General features: G+C 39.7%; 1 protein-coding gene across 1 annotated transcript in view; it reads left to right on the top strand.

Moving 5' to 3' along the window:
• Positions 1-12,877, top strand: part of LOC115775945 (protocadherin-17) — a 60,899-nt gene extending 48,022 nt beyond the window's left edge. The window contains exon 5 of the mRNA XM_030723487.1: positions 11,015-12,877. Coding sequence (XP_030579347.1) covers positions 11,015-11,712 — 698 coding nt within the window. The 3' untranslated portion in view covers positions 11,713-12,877. The remainder of the gene's footprint in view (positions 1-11,014) is intronic.
• The last annotated feature ends 7,581 nt before the right edge of the window (positions 12,878-20,458 follow it).

Below are 20,458 nucleotides of genomic sequence, written 5' to 3'. Positions count from 1 at the left end.
CTTGTTTAGTATAACCCGACCGATGTGGGAAGACCGATACTGATACCTGACGATTTAAAAATCTGATATATTGACCAATTTTTTCTTTCAGACACATGAACCTTCCCTAAAAATGTATTACCTAGAGTCTTTATTAAGACAATATAACAGCACAGTTTAAAAATAGACTTGTTTTATTACTCATTTATGCTCCTCCCGATTCTGCTCGGATCAGCTGGTTGTTGCCCTCTAATGTACAAACATCACTACTGGTTGAAAGGTGTATCTTCCATTTTTACTTTAAAAATTTTCATTTACTGATTGTAATAAAGGCCAGTACCAATATATCAGCAAATAGCTAATATCAGCCAATGCATTGATCCCACCGATATATTGGTGAAGCTCTGCTGTTTTATCTACAAAGGAAATGCTATTGCTAGTGGCAACAACCTGTCAAAATTTTCCATTTGCCCTTCTTTTGTATTATAATACATCTTATCTCAGACCTGAGCTGGAATCAGCAGTCCCAATGCAGGAATAATCAACATCATTGGTTATGAGAGAACCACGTACGGATGGTACTATTCTGCTTTACACTCTATGTGTAAGTGTTGTATTACAGTGATGGTTCTGTGGAGACAGAGCGTCAGAAGCACTTTCCCTAATCCCGCTAAAGCAGCGCACATGGGAATGATTACTTGCACAAAGCCATGACACTCTGAGTTGTTCAAATCCCTTTGTTCAAAAGAGAGCGACAAACAGAGCTGCAGACAGAGAGAGGAAGACAATAAAAGGAAGTGATTTAATTCAGTAAATGTGACATCATTTTATGTCTAGTTGATCTTCTTGTTGTACGGGTTGCCCGAATGAAACCTCCACACTTCTCCTTGTTGCTTTAGGCTGGTTTATCAGGACAGGGCCACAGCATTTTATTTTTAGGCAACAAATTGAGTCAGTTTAAGAAAAGATCCCTCAATTCTAGAGCAATGGAAATGGATCATTAACGCAGCATGGTTAAAATGTAAAAATTTGTTGGAGGGAAGCACTTCAAAAGACGACCCTATGTGAATTAGAAACAAAAGGTTTCCTTTCATTCTTTCTTTAATAGGGTGTTTTAAACCTGTTTTCTCCTTGGATAGAAACAGGATTTCGGTAATGAGCTGGTGAGTCATAGATTCTCTCGGCTTAATTTTTTTTTAATTCCCTGCCCCCTCCCTTTTTTCTCTTTCTCTCTCTCACTTTATTTCTTGCGCTCACCGTCTCTCTCTCTCTAAATGGGCCAAGGCAACTTTCTTTGCTGTCTACTGGGGGAAGGAAGTAGATTAAGGCTGTTAACAGGCAGAAGGATGCTGATCAGCCTTTCTGGTCTCTGCTCTAATGTCTGGTCCATACTGTGCTTTCTTCCTCCTGAGGCTCCTGGGCTATAGGCTCCCTTTGAATGCATTGCATTTGTTTTGAACTTGCATGTGGTGGAAGAAGTGCTGTTTAACTGAAAAGCCCATTTGATTCCCACAAATATACCCCAAAACGATTTAAGTGTCATGCAGAGACCAAGGCAAAAAAAAAAAAAAAAAGAGTGCACTGTCTTCACATCTGCAAACAGTAAGTAGTAGTGAGTAGAAATAAAGCCTTGTGCATGCCTGCTGTGTCTATTTGTGTTCCTTATGAGTGAACATGCTGTGATGTGCACACTCTAAAGACAAGGCACACACAAGCACACTATATTTAGATGACAAACTGCCATAAACCCAGGCTGAAGGGGGAAGAAATAAACAAAAGAGAAGGGGGGAAAAAAGCAAGGCGGTCCAGAAGCATCCCCTGTCACGGTGCAATCCCCCATGTCCTAATTACACAGGCTTAGAGGAAACGGAGGATTAGCCACTGATTCACCACGCTTCTCGCCTCATCTTCTAATAAGTTCCTTTCTTGTCTCCTTGCCACCCTTTGTGCCACCCTGCATGTCTCTCTCAAGGTAAAGGCAGCAAGATCCTACTGACCTGTAACTTTCTGTCTTTGTTACCTCTTGTTGACATGCCCGGCTTAGAGGGCAAGAGCTTGTTTTGCTTGCAAACATGCAGCCATGGAGTCATGAAGAGCCGTTTGAAACAATTACTTGCCTGTGGATATTTTTTTGAAAGAAATTTTTCCAAATTTAAATTATAATGACCTACATGCTTTCAATGTAAAAGACTTAAAAAAAAAAAAAAAGGATACGATTTTGGATAGGTGATTTATTTTTTACAGTTAATTTAACAGTATTGGTAATTACTAAAATCTTTTCTCTGTTCTTTAATGTGTTCTTTAATCAAAATGATCATTTTAACATTAAAATATAATTATTGATGTTTTCCGTGAATGTTCAAATTTAAAGTTTCACGATAAAGCAGAAAAAAATAGTAAAGCACATTATTTGTTTTAGTGATTAAACATTATGCTTGATTAATTTCAGACTCAGAGAAGTCGAGTGCGCCGGTTCAATTTTGAGCACTGTATATGCTACATTCATAGCATATACAGTGCTTAACCTAACCTTAACCTAGAGCTGTATATTTTTGAGGGATTGTCCTTTGACCTCTGGCAACATTATACTTTGTTAAATGAACATATGATAAACAAATGGTATTGCAGCTGATCAGTGCAGAGTTGTTGTAGAGTTCCCTGTATAAACAATGGGTAATGTTCTTCAGTGTTATAGATTTTCAGATTTATTGTTTGCTAGGTATAAATAGCTTAATGACAGTAGGATAGATGTCTGAGGGCTGTTCCTGTCAGACATCTATATCTAATAGCTTCCCTGTGGCTACTCTCCTGCAATTGCTCCACCATTAAAACACTTACAGGGTGAAAGAAATAGGAGCGATCTATTGCCAGAGGAAATGTGAATTATACAAGGTCTTAAGTCACAGGTTGGAAAAGACGCTTTTTTTTTTCCTTTTTCTTTTTTTTTTGGATTGTCCATGGCCAGGATCTGTCTTGACTGACCATACAATATTTATTGAGTGCCTCTGACTGCTGTGAACACTGAAGCCTCAGAGCTGCTGTATGCACAGCAAAAAGAAAGTTTTTTTTTTTCTTTGTTCATTGTGCAGTTAGTTTTCTTTTCCTCTCTTTCTGTGTCTCGAGCAATGAAAATGCCTCATTGTTGAACACGCAGAACTTGGCTGAGTGGGTTTCTCTAACACGGCAGTGGGAACTTGATCAGTTTACTGTTCTCAGCTCCTTTTGGCCTTTAATAGGTTACCATGAATGTTTATTACCGTGGAACCTGTTTTTCTAGTCTGAGGTTTGCTTGTCAACAGATAACAGAAATGCTGACATCCACCTCTTTTTCAAGCATATCCCTAGGCTGACCTTTACTAACAAATAACCTGGCAGAAATCTTCAATAACTGATATTGCATCAGGGAGCTCATGGATTATGTGTGAATTACAAGTCTAAAACATGCTGAGAAAACACACTAAATTCAGGGAAAGCTATTCTATTCATATTTGAACCGAGTAGGTTCATTAAAAAACAATCAACATGTCTTAAAGTTACCTGCACACTTACACTGGAAAACTCTTAAGCGGTCACTCCACCAGGACATGAACAGGCACACACATACACAGGCATGTGCGCTCACATGCAGCAGCTGTTATAAAACCAGATAGGTCATTTGCAAACAAATTTGTGTTTATAAGGACTTCATCCCACATTTTAGGGCCCTCATTGCTGCTTTGTGTTAAAGGGAAAGTGCTATTTGAGAACATCAACCCGGCTGCCTGGATGCTCCTCATCTGCACAACCCACAGGCCCTTCTTGCCACCCACAGCACACAGTAGTGCTTGCTCATCATTGATTGGGCTTTATGTGTTTGTTTTTGTTTGAATATGAGCTTATGCTCCTCTTCCTCTTCCTCTTGGGTTTTTATCCCCCTCTCTCCTTTGCATAAAGACTCCCTCCCCAAGGTGTTCTTTGAACAACTTAGCCAGGCATTAGCTGATGGAGGGACTTGTAGCTCATGAGGGAACGCCTGAAGAGAGGACGTGTTTGATCCTAAGATATCTGCCCTTGATTCTGTCTCTTCTGTGCCAGCCACCCAGTTCTCCCCACCGCGTTGCCAAGCGTTTCTGCCTATAAGTCGGTATTCTTATGCCTCCAACTGAGATGAAATCTATCACACTGGAGAGGACTACTCTTCTCATTGTGCAAAATCACCCACCGCACACGAAAAAACAAAAAACAGATCTATTAACAGATCTATTCAGTCAACATCTCTAAGGTGCGCTTTACATTAGATTGATCCCACAATTTAGCAGGAACATAAAGTAAATAAGGAGAGCTTCATTAAAAAGAAAGAAAAAGTGCATTTAGAACTTCATCTTGTTTCAAATGACCAATTTATATCACATCACAGACAAAACTGACTGTTGGTTTTTTTTTTTTTGGTTTTCAAGCAGAGCAGTAGACCAGTGTAAAATGCTGGTCCCCTAGCAAACTGTGATGAGTACACCAAAGCAGCAGTTTCATGGAAATACCATTGTTTTCCAGCCTCTTGAAATTAAGTTGGCAAAACATACTGGCCAACTGTAGAGAAGAGCCAACATTCCCAGCGCAGCTTTGTTTTAGACTCATAACAGTATCAGATGCAGTAATTCACTTGAGTAACGTCCTCATTTTCACCACACCAAAACTGTGTAACTAGAAAGGAATATAGACTGACTTTTATCTGGAAGAAACAGCATAACATAACATTCTGAGGTCCCTCACAAACTTAACATCAGATTAAATGAGAAAAGGGAGTTTTCAAAATAAAGCTCCCCCCTCCCTCCCCTATGACATAATGCCATTTCCACAGATTTTAAAAGCATTTACATTAAAATCTATTCCATCAGTGCTACTATCTTTGATATGTGTTTTTTTTCATATGTGGCCCCTCTAGTCTACCTTGTCAGCTGATTTCTTGAAAAGATAATACAGCACAGTCTGTCCGTTAAGACCCAAAGTTTGAAATTCTCTATTTAAGTACTGTTTTTGGTCGACTGGCGACCTGAGAAGTCAGATATTTAGCAAACATTAGGCTCAGTCAGAGTGGAGACTCTCTCATCTGTGCAGTCCAAATATTTAGTTACCCTGATTGGCTGAGGATGCAGGAGTGAGTGTGTGTGTGTGTGTGTGTGTGTGTGTGTGTGGGAGGGGGGGGTGTACATGGATGGATCAGCTGGGTTAGATAGCAGTAGGTGAGGAGATTAAAAAGAAAATGACACACACATGCACGCCTAAACACACACTGTGAGCTCCCCCAGGTGAACAGGTGCAGTCATGGTCTGTCACAGATGCTCGGCGCAATTCGTCAGCTGCCTTTCCTCCTGTCCACCTTGGGTGGGTTGGGAGAAATTCACCACAATGCTACCGCAGATATACATAAATGGAATGACATTACACTGGATAATTTTCTAGTCCCATAGGCTACTTCAGTCGCTCGTAGAGCTGTCTAATGACTCCCCAGTTGTGCACGAGGGTAAAAAAGATTTATGAAATGATTTGTAAGTTTTTAACAAGTTCCTGAACTTAGGGAGGAGTTTAACACACTACAGATTTGCCCAGCGTTCAGCTTGCTGCTTATGTTTTTGCTAGCGATAGCCTTTGAGTACACCTCCCTCTTGGTTCATCCCTCCCTTCCCGGGAACCACAGTGTGTGACAGAGGGACATTAATCACAGAGCTGGGTAATAAAGCGAGGAGGGATGGGCATGTAGGGCCAGGGGGGCAGGCGTCTGGAGGGAGAAAAGGCTGTTTAGGGAAATCACACCGTGCTTTATGACACACACTGATACACAAGCACACTTTTACACCCACAGGTTTAGTCACACACCCTATGCACACCATACTGAAAGCATCCACCCTAAAACTTTGAAAAATTAGCTCTGCCCTAAATTAGAAAAAACAACTCATTATTTAGAGAAATGTGACCATTGCCTCTCTGTTAGTCAGTGCTTTGCCCACTTTATGTTTCATGTCATGTGACCCAGTCCTCATTAATGAAGTGTTACTTTAGAAAGACTTTTTCTGTGAGCAAATGAGAGGAAGTTTTTTTTTTGTTGTTTTGTAATTTGGGTAGGCATGATAGGTGTTTGCAGCTCATTAAAGAATAACACCTTGATTGTTGCTGAGATGACTGGAAATTTTTATTATACAGAACATATGAAATGGTAAGACAACATGATTGCATATGACCACTTACTAAATGAAAGCTTGAGACAAATTTCTTTAATCCAGTGGCTGTTGGGGTTTACATTTCTAACTCTTTTAACATCATCTTAATTCTTTCTTGACATCTAGCACTGGAAAATCAGTTGTCATTCATATCAAATAGATTCAGAATAGTTTCCTGGTATTACTGCATTATTGTAGAGTGCAGCATCAGCACTATAGATCTTCAGATTGGCCTATTGAACTAACTGAAAGGAGACAAAAATGTAAATCAAAATTTAAGAAAAGAAGAACATTACAATGGCATTGATTCATCCTGTGCTCATAAATGAATTGTAACTCTTTCTCACAATACCTGTTTTTGGGACAACCCTTTAAACCATTTAACAGTGGTGCTGGTTACATGGTATTTCTACTAACATCAACTTACTGCATTCAAAAGGAACACGTAGAGTACACTATGCATATGTCCTACCAATATACCGGTGGGACCAATATATCGGTCACTATTAGCTATTTGCAGATATTTCAGTATCTGTATTTTTAAAAGCCAATAAATGAAAATTTTGAAAAGTAAAGAAGATACAGGAGAAACTCCCTTCAACCATGTTATGAGTGTTAATGTTGCGTAATTTGTCCAGATGGCATTTTGAAACACAAACGCAGCACAGTGCAGCACGAACTAATAATCCATGGCTTGTTGTGACAATAAAATAAGATTATTTTTAAACTGCATATTAACTCAGTAAGTACACATAAGAAAGTCTGTATGTTTTGAGTATCTAAAAGACAAAAAAATAATCAGCCCATATATCAGATTTTATCTGTATCGGTCTTAAAAATCCTATATCGATCAGGCTCGACACTGCACACCACAGGACAATATAATCAGTGGAGAATGGATCATTTTAGAAGCAGACTAGAAAGTTACTTCCCTCTGTTACATGGATTCCTTTTTCTGGTGCTAAGCTTGTAATGTGACACATTGCTTTTGTTTTAATGTTATCACAGAAATAATTAATTCGGATTATTATTTGGGAAGATCCGCCTCCAAAAAGTCATTTTTAAAGAGATGCACATGGGATCATCTTCACTCCTTGAAATGAGAAAACAATTTAAAATCCTTCATTCATCTCTGTTTTTTCTTTCACCACCCCTATCTTAGCCTGGGTGTTCTTACAAGGCACATCGATATCTGATGTTGAAAAATAAAACAGTGAGCCAGGATCACGTACTTATTTGCTTTCTTTTGACACTGTGTGTCCTTTTGCTATTGCTGAAATATTTCCTCGAGCAGCTTCCTGACTTTTATATCTGTTTTCATGTGCTTTTAGCAATGAAGATAACTGGCAGCTACAGAGCTGTCCTATCAAAGTCATTGTTGCACATGCTTGAAATTCTGCCCTTAAGGAAGGCAATTAACCCTGCTAAAGGTAGCAGCTCTGTTTCTCTGTTATAAAAAAGCATTCACAAGTTTAAAAAAAAAAATAGTGTGTGTGGAATTAAACCTTTTTGCTCGCAGTAGAGGTATAATAAATATCTGATTTCAATAAAGGATTCGGGTTAAGTGTCTACAATAGGGATGCAAAGATACAAAAATCAGCTGTCTGACTGTTTCAGCCACACATTTCCTTGAAGCCAAAGCTGAATCTTACCTCTTCTTTCTGATGATTCTGGTCATCCTCCACACTGAGACATCTCAAATTTCTCCTGAATATGAGTGGATCACCTCCTGTCTTTCATGGCTTTACCATTTATTTCACAGACACTGTGTTTATAAGCTGTAATGGCCTTTTCAAGACTCGAATGTAAGATGAAGTCTGAAAATACATTTCTCTTTATAATATCAGTGCCTGGTATTTGCGCCCACTTTGCAAATGAATGAACAACGAATGATAAAAATTCTCTGTGCATGGTGTAAATATTCATGCTATCTCAAGGTTTTGATTTTACAACAAATACCTCGAATACCGACTTCAAATTGAAGATGCCGAACAAAAGTGTCAGGACAGTATAAGCGGGAATAGTGATGAGATATAATGCGGACAATGCGGTTCCTTCAAAATAGTATATATTTATATTGCAGTATCAATTCAGATGAATGGATTTTCTGTCTGTGTACTTTATATTGGACCACATAATCCCAAAAGACAACCTGGAAAGGAACATGCCCCTGGTGGCCATATTAACACAGGCAAATGTGTCCTTGGTGCAGACATCTACTGCCCATCCCAGAGAGCTGGTGGAGCCTTGGTGAAGAAAGAGAGAGAGAGACAGAGAGATGAATGTCACCTCTGCTCTCATATGTCATATTGGTAGGCATAGATATGAGGAGAACGCCTCAAGGTTGAACGTGCAGCTGAGACATGAATAATCTATCAGTGGTTTCCTCCAACTAAACAGAGGGAAATATGTCAGCATGGATTATTTATACTTTAATATACACACGCTGAATGGACAATCACCTCTGAGAGCGTCAAGACGTTGCTGAGGCCAGGTTAATTGTTTGTGTGTGGAATTCATGCACATTGGTTGTGACAGGCGGTGGTTGTTAACCAAGTGTGGTTACATGTATTCTCTGTACTTTGTAGCTTGGTGGTGGATTACAATAACAGTGTGTTGTTGTTGGAAAGTGCACTTAGGTTTGTTTGTTTGTTTGTGTGGATTTTTTTTAATGCTGAAGCTTTGGACCGAATCATCGATCTTTGTGCTTTGACATGTTGTTTATATTTTCTTACCCAAATCACTTTTGCACAAAACACAGACACACACTCTCTCACATTTCTCAGTGTGCACAGATGCAGGCACTCACCCCCACACTATTTAAATGTAGTCCATCTTGTACTGGTCTGGCCTCTGCTTTCCAGCTCACCTTATTTCCTCTTCAGATGACTGCTTTGACATGGGAAATGTCAAGCTCTCTTTGCCAGCACTGTTTGGCTTCTTCAAACATTTGTGAAGTGTTAAGCTCATCTCTACAGCTTAGGAGGGCAGTCTCTTAGGAATCTAGACTGCTGACCCACAACGCAGCAAAGACAGCCTAGCCAAGTGCACTCAAGCACATCCACTCTGCCGGCTCATTCGCATCAACCAAAGATTGTATTAGTCCCAAGTTTGTGGTCTCTAAAGCAGCACTCTCACCGTGCTGCAGAGGTTCATGCATTGCATAATGGAATTGATGGGGTAGCATTGTAGCTCTTAACAGTAATGTTGTCTTTTCGCATTTAGTTGAAAATAATAGCGGGATGCTGCTCTTAGTAGCCTCATTCTAACTCCATTTAATGTCGCCTTTAAAACAAAGCCAAAGCAAACACTTTGAATCCCCTTGTTAACAAATTCTCCTGAATTCCACCTACTGATTTGAGTTTCAGAGTTTAAACCACAACAGGCTCATTAGAAGAAGATAAATTACTCTGATTTCTAAAATCCTGCGCCTCGGTTGCAAACTTAGTGTGCAACAATGAACAAATCAAGGTTTAAATCATTAACAGTCAGCCAGAAAGGTGAAAGAGGTGACAAAATGTAATGAAAATGAGCTGGAAAGATGGGTATGTTCCATTATTTCTGTCTGCCACCTGTTCTGCTCACACTTTTACTGGGCTATAGAAACAGACTTGAAAATCCTATGACTAGAACTGCCTTATTTCTCTCCCTGAAGACAGCTGCCTTAGTGTTACATTTCTACAAGAAATTGGAAATGTGTTGTTTATTAAATTTGGTTCCACAAACAGAAAGAGATGCATCACATATCTCAAAATGAATATGCAATTAGCTTGTGCTCTTTAGATTTTTGTGCAAAGTAACCTCTGCGTTTTACTGGAGATGGCTGTTAAATTGTCCCGTGTGAGGTTGCCTAACCTCTTCCATTTTTTTGTTTATGCTTCTTTAACTAAAAACATGACAATCTTTTTCAGTCACTTTTACAGTATATTTCACAGTTGCAGCTGATGATGTTTGTGTTAATTTCATTTGCATTGAAACTGTTTTTGTCTTTCTGTGTGTCCTCTTGATTTCATCCCACCCAGCCAATGGAAAAATTCCATTTATGGAACAACAGATGCTCTTTTTCTGTTTTTGTTTTGTTTTATTTGTTTGTTTTTCACATTTTTTTTTCACTTATGCCCAAATGGAGAAAAAAAAATGTGCTTCTTCTTTTATTATTATTCTTTTTAAACCAAGTTCTGGATCCATTTGACACAGGCATGAACACTCCCATAATCAGCCAGAGTGTGCATCCTTCTGAATAGAGATGAAAGAGGGGAACACACACACACACACACACTTATACACACATGCGTGCACACACGCCAGCAACAAGAGCACACAAATAAACAGGCACAAACACACACAGGGAAGAAGCACAAGCCATTTGGCACAGCCTCTCCGTCTAGGGAGGGCTTCAAAGCCCACTGACATGAATTTATGATAACGGCACTATGCCTTTGCCAAACCTCAACTGTTGTTGTTTTTCCTCTTGCTCCCTCCCCATCATTTCTGTATGCTTTGCCATCCCCTTGATCAGAGCTTTGGAAATTGCTAGCAGGTGTCCCCCAGTCCCCTTGAAAAGCCATGTGCATGTACTATATGTGCATAAGTGTTCATAAATTTATGTGTGTTTCAATTGGGACAGTCTGAATGGACTCTTCCTTTTTTACATAATTTCATTAGGATTGGCTCCACTTCTGAGACTTTTAAGGTTCCAACTTCTTGTGCAGTTCAGTTCCATAATAGTTCTATGAATCTGTTACCCTCTCCCTGTGTGGTTTTACTTGATTCTGTGCTCACTACTGACATGCATATCGCTTTCTTCTCCATCCATCCCCTCCCTTTATTTCTCTCTGCAGATGAGGATTGTCTGAATTGTACAGAGGAGTGCAGGGTACTCGGTCACTCTGACCGCTGCTGGATGCCCCAGTTCCCCACTGGAGGAAACCAGGCAGAGGGTGTTGACTACCGCAACAATATGTTTGTGCCAGCAGGGATGGAGACTGTGCCAGAGACAGAGACCTACGAGACTGTCAACCCCAATGGCAAGAAAACGTTCTGTACTTTTGGCAAAGAGAGACGTGACCACACTATCCTGGTTGCCAACGTCAAGCCCTACTTGAAGGCGAAACGTGCTCTCAGCCCACTGCTCCAAGAGGTACCCTCAGCCTCTGGCAGTCCTACCAAGGGCTGCTCCACCATGTCTCCCTGCTCCTCAGTCAAAAGCCCTGCTGATGGGGCTGAAGGCAAACCTCCTCTGGCCACCTGCTCTGGCCACTACGGGCCTCCTGATGGTCAGTACCTGTCACCAACCAAACAAACCAGAGACCAGGGGGTCTACCCATCCTTGCCTCCTTCAGACCCAGTGGCCAAGGTGCTCGCAGAGGCTCGCTCTAGGATCAGCCAAGAGGCAGCAGGTGAAATGGAGTGTGCCCTGGAGCATGCGGAGCCAGACGCAAACCGTGATGGAATGGACGCTGACCAGGTGGTGAGAGACATCGACAAACTATTGCAAGACTGCAGGGGCAGTGAAGCCACTGGCACGCTCAGGAAGTGACACAAAGAACTGCAGCAAAAAGAAGTCCGACGGTAGAGAGAGGAGTAGGGTGCTATTCCACAAACTCTCATGCCAAAACTCTCACCAAAACAAACTGCAAAAGCTTAAATGGCTCTTATGACAGGAGCTCTTTTCACTGTAATTGTTGTAAGAAAACACTGAACATTTATTATATCAGTCATTCGGCACCAGTTTCGGTGCTAAGATCCCTACCAACAAAAAGGAACTTCTGAACATCTGAATTTATAAACTCTATGTTTTGGATTCCTAAGCAAATTGCAGAGGTTTATGCCTCAGGCACCTCGCAAGCTATTATCTAAGTGCCCACCAGCTCATAAGTGTGTTGTTCATGGTCTCGTGAAAACCTACATATTTAAGTGTGTAGGTGGATTTCTGTTGTATGTGATGGACATAAAAAAAACGAACGAAAAAGGACTATTTATGGTCAGATGCGACAATCGACGCGGACACGGAAACAAATTCTAATCTATTTGGGACAGTAAGCACCCGAGATACACAAACCGACCTTATCTTTTTTTGAATTTAATATAAGTGTTTAATGTGTGACGGATCCTGTGTCTGAAAAGATTGGCTAATCAGGGGTGTGTGTGTTCACAGGGGTTTGTTACGAACTTGGAGGTTGAAGTGGCTTCTACGTTCCACTGAAGGAGAATTATTAACAGTGTAACCATGCTTCACCTGTCATTTGTAGCTACATGTGTAAGCTGTGTCTGTCTCACACCTCTATTTAAATGTTCATGTTGCTGACCAGTGTAGCTGCACGCACCGAGTTTACACACGTGCACTACACTTTGCGCAAACATATGCTGACACACACTCACACGCACTGATGCCCCACCCCACACACACACACACACACACACAGACACACACATACACATACGCAGAAATGCTTAAACACAACTGTCCATCTGTGGAATTGTCCTATACATGTACGTCATCAGCTTTCAGTCCCTTGTGTACGGTGAATTATCATGTGTGTGACTCTGCCCTAAGGCAATCGCAAGTTGTAAAAAAAAAAAAAGGGACATTTTTCCTCAACTGTGAAAAGATAATATCTATATGATTATATAGATGACTGTATGTATGAATCCATGTATAGTGTCCAAATATTAACAAAATATTTATACATTTTATAAGAAGAGAAAAAAAAAAGAAATGAGGAAACTAAACGAAAAGTGTCCTGGAGTTGAGGTCGAGAGAAGGGTATTAACTGAAAGAACTACAAAGGACACTGCCATTGTTTCGAAGACAAATATCCAAAAATATAAATAAACAAGAAAATGTCCCTTCACATTCTCACTATACATAATATCATTATATGTGTAAATGTATCCAATTTAGATGTGTTTACATCAAAAAACATATTGACATATTTTTTATTGATTTTACTGCAATTTCTGTGCATTTGAGCCAAATTGTTATGTGTACAAAAGCTATATTGTGTATTTTATTAAATTAATATATAGTTGTGTTGCAATATACTTGGGCTTATATTGTATTTGGCAAAAGTTGCCTTAGTAGCTGTCGAACTCTGTGAGTTTGCTTTAGTTTGGGTTTTTTTTGTTGGTGTTTCTTTTTTTTCTTTTCTTTTTTTCATCTATATTCTGCATCTTTGCAGGCTGGCTTCAGTGCTTTTGAGATGTCGCCTCTTTTTACCCTAAGATCCAGCTGGATCAGATACAATAACTGTTGAAAGCTTCATGAGCCAGCTGATCTAGACTACAATTCAAACCAACAACAAAAAGCAACAACCACAAGAAAACAGTTTAAATATTTTTACTGAGCAGATTTTTACAGGGCAGCTATTTTCTTTAACTAGTATGCGTATTTTGTGTTCATTATGTTTTTACTTTATCTCCAAAAAAAAAAAAAAAAAAAAAAAAAAAGAAACCTGCCATATGGAAAGTGGAGTGGTTTCCTTGGTGATCATAAAACTGCCTTACTGTCTCTGCAGAGAGCTTGTTGTATCTGTGGAGCTTGTGACTGCTTATAAAGCCCTGGTCCACCAGAATGTGCATTTTCTATAAAGGACCAAACGAGGTTCTTTATTAGCAGTCTGTGTTGTTTATGTATGTACTCCTTCTCAATACCTGTTAGAAATTTCATACTTTGCAGAGAAACTTGACATCTAAAATTCTATCTGAAGTTCTTTTTTTGGATTTGATGTCTTTGCTGTTTAGGTATGTGGTTTATAGAACCATGTGACTTCGCATTCAGGCTTTCTTAAAAGGAAAAAAAAAAAAAGATACAGACATTTATTTTTGAAAAATTTTGGCACATTTCGGCCACTCTCTGAAATAATAGTGGGAGGTGCTTTTTCTAATATTCTGTGGCGGTAAAATACGCAGAACAGTAGGCTACTAGATTAGATGTGTTTTGGAAAAATGTGACCACAATCACCAAATGTATGCAGCCATGAGAGGGAACAGTGACTTAAAAATCCATATGACTCCCCGTGTGTTTACTGCAGAAAGAACTGAACTGGAATCTTAACAGCAGATTTAACATACTCTGTCCTGTAAACATAACACATCTGAGTTATTTTGTATTTCAGTTCTTGCTTCTTTTTCTTAATTGAAGTGAATGTTTGGACATTCTCCTGTCAGCCTGCCATTCTGGTGTGTCTGCTTGCCATCTTTTTGCATCTTACCCTTCATTTGCTTACTTTTCTTCTCATAAGCCATTGGCTTTCTCGCCTCTGTGGAGCAAAGTATGTGTTGCCTTTTCTTCTCTCTTTCATCTGTGGAGTATTTGGTTTCGTCTTACCCTTGCTCTTTTCCTGGGAGATGGCAGAGGCTGTTTTTAGAGAAGGCTTGGAGGATTTGACAGAAGAGGAAAATATTTATGGCTCTTTTTAAATGAAAAAAAATTTTTTTTCCCCTTGTTGTTATCGCTTTCAAATATCTGGATAAATCAAGCAAACCTGACATTCGCAACATACAAACAGTTAAAATGTGCTGATGGAGGAGCACGCTACAATTGTGATCCTAAAAAAAAAATGCTGTTACACACATACACACAAAAAGAACACCAAGGCACTTCAGCAACACACTGCCTTTTATTTAAATGCTAGCCCCTTAGAGGTAAAGGCTCAAAAAGGGGGAAAACTACCCAGACAAATGTGACACTTCCACACTTGTCTTCATGGTTTATTTTCTTTTTATCTCTGCACTCAGTCTTCATGCTCAAACAAGCATTCTCTTCACTGTGTGTGTGCGCGCGCGCGCGTGTGTGTGTGTGTTCGTGCACAAGAGTCACTTTCATGCCCTCATATTTTGACTAAACACGTTCTTCTTTTATTTCTGTTACCTCTCTTCCAGAGGTTTAACTCGCCTTTAAATTAAACCTCTGTTTTTGTGGTCTCTCTTTTCGTCGACATTCGCTTAACAGACAAAGTTCAGAGGTCATCCCAGGATTCTTTCTTGAGCCTGGCTGCTCCAAACACTTTCTGTTACATCTGAGGCACGATTAAAGTGCTGTCCCCTCTAATGGCGTTTCACGGGCCCGGCCACTGTCTGTACACTCCCAGAGTGAGGGTAAGGAAATGAGCCAGGTTCAGTGGACAGAAGGTAATCTTTAAAGCCATGGCCCCTCACTCAGGCTTTTTGCTGTTTAATAAAGCAGAGGCTGCTGCTGAGGTCGACACATAGTGAGAGGTGGAGCATAATGTAAGGCCTTTTATTATTGTCTAATTACACACTGTTGGCATCATACACTGTTAGCAGTGCATTACTGAACTCTAGAGTGGGTTATTTTTGCCCACTTGAGACTGTTGGTTTTATCAAGTGATTAGGACAGGGCCTTGTTGAATGTGGCTAACCACCTCTGGTCTCTGACTCACACTGATGCAGGTGCACATGGACTCACACAGTGCACACAGACAGCCACTGCTTCACACACACATAGACAACATGCCTTTTTTTGGTAGTTACAACAAGCACCCAATGTTTGTCAGTGTTGTCCCCTCACCCCCAGGCCCGCACTGATAGCATAGGACTCCACGCTACAATGGGCAGCTGGTGAAAAGACCAGAGACATTCATTTGTATGGATTATTTCAACTGCTATTGTCTAAAGGCTGTGTTCATTGTGATCTATCTGGAAAAAAAAAATATGAAAAGTTCAAATAAAAAAGCAATTACTAATAACGTTTGCTCTTGTCCTTTTATGAGTTGGTTGATGATTGGTTAGTCACGGCTTTGATTTTATTTCTCTTCTCCCGAGCGATAACCCCACACGCACGTCCATGGAGCCAATCTTTCCTTGTCAAATAGGAATGCATTGTTTACTCAGCGAGTGCCAGATTAGTTTGGAACAGATAAAAGACTTCAAAATATTTCCAATTGTGTTCTTTAGTGTTAAATTCACATGTGCACGCAAATCCTACCAAAGTACACACACATAGAAACTTGCTGTGGGCAAATTATCCTCGATTCATTACATTAGTTCAGATTTTCACCACATAAAGATTACTGCTCATGCTTTTTTTTTTTTTTCTTGAATTGCTCAGAGGCAAATAAATTGGCGGTTGAAATTATGTCTACTACTGCTTCTCAAATAAGATTTTGTATTCTACCCTTCAGCTAGATTTGCATTCAGAGGCCAATTTGAAGTCTCTTCAACACTGGCCTGGTTAGATATACCACATGCCTCCAAAATCTGGTTTGCTTAATTCTTAATTTGTGTGTGTTAGCTTAGAGATGCTCTGAGTGGCAGGCTTGACCTTCCTTGTAGTGTTTAGTGTAGACAAACTTTTTTTTTTTTTTTTTTTTTTTAACTGCTGACTGGTGCTTAAAGTATTATTGCTTTGAAATGGGTTTTTAATGTCTTATTTCAGTGTTTCCCAATACAAAATGACAGACCGTGGAAGCTAATGATACACCATTACATTTATCTAAGGAAACTATTCCATCATTGCTCTTTAATTGCAGAAGTACATATGGCTCTTTGTTTTTGCGACTCTGTGGATCAATCAGCATACTGCTGTCTAAGGATTAAGTCGGTAATTTCCCAGACTGTGGTCCTAAACATTCACACAAAGATCTCCTAAAACCTGAAAGTGGATATTTTCTCATTGCCAAAGTGATAAAATATGAAGATTTTTTTTTCCACATGCTCGGTTTTGTTAGATAACTCGTGTTTGTCTTCTTAATACACTAAAATTAATTCTATCAGTAATGTCAATGCATGCAGCATTTCAGTGCCAAAAAAAACCTCCCTTAAATACATCAAGATGAGATATTCGTTTAATTATGTATTTATTTTTTGAAGCGGGCTCAGACAAGCTCATTTTTATTTTGACCACAGAGAGAGTGTCTTACCCCACCCTGGATTTACGGACCATTGGTATGCACCGAGGCTTTTTTCTGTTTTTCATCTAACTAGTTGCCTCGAGGCAGATATTAATTAAAAAGACAGTCGAGGCACTCAAACGCAGTTTGTAGGACTGCAGTGGCCATACACGCATCGCACAGTTGTGTCATTTGGCCCAGTGATAAGAGTTTCCTTTCAACCTAAAGTGTACCTTCAAGCCAATCATGGGATTATATTGCATGTGCCAATCCATTTTAATCAGAGTTTCTCAGAACTCACACAAGTTGTTATTAAAACTGCAGCAAACTGTGAAACAATAATGATGCGGTGGGATATATGATAAGGTAGAAGCCACTAGTGCATAATTTGACCATTACTGAGGTATAACACAATATGCAGGTATAAAGAAATAGATCTCAGTGTCTGACAGTAAACTATGTACATTATATTTAACTGCATGCATGAGTAAACAGATACATTCTATGTGTACCTTCAGTTCAAAGAGGAGGAACATGGTGTTTTTGTTTGTTTGTTTGTTTACTTGTTTAGTTATATGTATTGTCACTAATAAAATGAGTTTGAGATTTAAGCCTAACGCAAGACAGGAGACTCATATTTCAGCATTTTAATCAAGGTCCTTGATCCAAATAACTATGCTGATGGGATTTAATCAAGTGCTGTTCTGTATTGAGCTGGCTAAAAGGGCAAATGGAGAGAAGATCTTTTCAACATGAAGAAGAGAAGGTATTCATCATATTCTATTGTTAAAAGACAAGGATCCTCCTTTCATTTGTGGTAGCATTCAGGAAGGTACTGCAAATTGAAAATACGTGTGTGTGTGTGTGTGTAGATGGTTGCACAAAAGAAGGATGAGGGACACTGGTAATATAAATATATGCCTCACAACACAACCCTGTCACCTAAAAAATGATGTTCCTATACAGTTGAACTGTTTTCCTTTTTGTGCTTTCCCAGCTTAAATTGTACTGCTAGAATCATCTAGAGATGGTCGTGGTGGACGGCTGGTTTACAAAGCAAAACACCGTCACAGCAGAGACTGGTGTTACATCCAGACTCTGTCTGTGATTTTGTCAACAAAAACTGTAAAAACCAGATGACCTTCACCTAGTTTCTACTGATGGGAATTCCGGCTCTTTTCAGAGAGCCGGCTCTTTAGGCTCGGCTCCCAAAGAAGAGCCGGCTCTTTCGGCTCCCAAATGGCTCCTTAGATTTTAATTTAAAAAAAAAAGTGTAAAATGAATTACTAATGTAAAAACGTACATGAGGCCTATGTCAAACATTTCTTTATATACTCAACATATAATAGAGTGCTCCAAATACAAATTAAATAAAATATTGGAAATCAGAAAACGCAAAGGCCTTTGAGGAGTTGATCCTGTTTCTCCTGCCTGATGACCTGCCCTGTTTTGTTCTTCTAATTACACTGAGGGATGAACAATTCGTATACATATGTAGGTTGTTTGTGCAGCCTGCTTGATATTAAATTTTAAATTTGCAGTCTACACTCTGTCTATCAGAATAATCTCACCGCAGAGTCAGCTGGTCAAAGGAACTTGATCAGCTGGCTTTTCACCGTAACTCCGCGACCATTCGTGCTATCGAAAAAGAAATGACACTTCACAGTCATGTAGTGGTATTACGGTATTTGTGACCGGAAGTCCGCAAACGCCGGCACTTTTGAAGCACGCAGTGTCTCGTTCGACATGTTTGGAGGTGTAAGGTTAAAATGTTTCCAGTCTTTGCTACGCTTTCCGTCACTCATTTTCCTCACCGTTCTCGCGTGTAGCCTCTATGTAGCACGGCTCTTTCCTGCCTCCGAGCGCATTTTGCAGGAGCCCCTCCTTCTCTGGTGTTTGTTTACTCACTGCGCAATGTGTCCGTGGACCCTCCCCTCCCGCTCAGTGTAGACGATCATATGCTAACCAATCTTAACCAATCACGTGCGGCTTCCACAAAAAAAAAAAAAAAAAAAAAGGAAAGGAACGAAAAGAAAAAAGAAACGGCTCACTATCGGGAGCCGGCTCCTGTCGTTCACTTCAAAGAGCCGGCTCTTAGAGCCGACCCATCACTACTAAGTTCCATTAAATGCTGCTATAATGAGTTTTAAATGATCTGATCTGCGTATGGACGTTGTCAAAAACTCTCAAACACAGTTTAAAATAATATTGATGCTCTACACAAAATAAGATCAGCATCTTCTGATGGTACTTACAGAAGGCTGACTCTCATGCTGAGGTGGTCACCCCTGCTGAGTACCTCCTCACAGTATCTGAGAAAGAGTTTAATTCAAATTAGTCAAAATTGAAACCTATAGTAAATGATACCTTTTTCTTTTCTTCTTTTTTCTTAAGCCAAAGACATACCTAACATCAATATGGAGAGAAAACACAAGTAATTAACACATGTAGTTAGGTCCATAAGTACTGTATTTGGGCGGTGGCACATGGTTCAGACAATGAAGGTGTATAATTGTTTAACAGAGGAGTTTAACAAAACTGTTTAGGAATTAGAGACATTATTATACAAAGTCAATTTTCCCTCATTTAAAAAAAATGTCTCAAAAGTATTTGGACAAACTAACATCATTTTAAATGTAAGGATTCATTTTAATACTTTGCAGTGAATATCCACCTAAGGTCTAGAACCCATGGACATCAGCACATTCTGCTTTTTCTCCAGTTGCTGCTTGTTTGTGGGTCTCTTTGTTTTCATTTTTGGCTTCAGTAACTGAAAGGCTCCTCTTTTAGGTTGCGATTAGGTGACTGACTTGGAATTTCCAATTTCTTTGCCTTGAGAAACTCTTGGGTTGCTTTTACTGTGTGCTTTGAATCATTATCCGTTTACACTGCGAAGTGCTACTCCATCACTTTTGCATCATTTGGCTGAATGTGAGCAGAGAGCATAGCCCTATACACTTCACAGTCAATCTGGTACTTCTGTTATCAATAAACACTAGTGATCCAGTTCCACTGGCAGCCATACATGCCCATGCCATAACATAGCCTCCACCATGTTTGACAGATGATGTGGTGAGGTTCAGCTCATGAGCTGTTTCTCTCCTTCTCCATACTTTTCTTTCCCATCATTCTGGTGAAGTTCAATCAAATTTAATCTTTCCAAATATTTGTTTTTCCAGAACTGTGCAGGCTCTTTTTGATGTTTTCTGGCAAAGCTTAATTAGGCCTTTTTGATCTTGAATATTACCACTGGTTTAAACCCTCTTTTTTTACATTCATGAGGTAGTATGTCAATTGGAGACTTTCACAATGATACACCTACTGTACCTCCTTGAGAGTGTGCTTGACTTGGCTAGATAAGGGGTTTCCCTTAACCAAAGAGAGAATTCCACAATCATCCACTTTTTTTGTCTTCCTTGGTCTTAATGGCCT

This window comes from Archocentrus centrarchus, chromosome 3 (genome assembly GCF_007364275.1).
Source record: "Archocentrus centrarchus isolate MPI-CPG fArcCen1 chromosome 3, fArcCen1, whole genome shotgun sequence".
Classification (NCBI taxonomy): Eukaryota; Metazoa; Chordata; class Actinopteri; order Cichliformes; family Cichlidae; genus Archocentrus; species Archocentrus centrarchus.
This window is presented reverse-complemented; position numbering and strand designations above follow the sequence as displayed.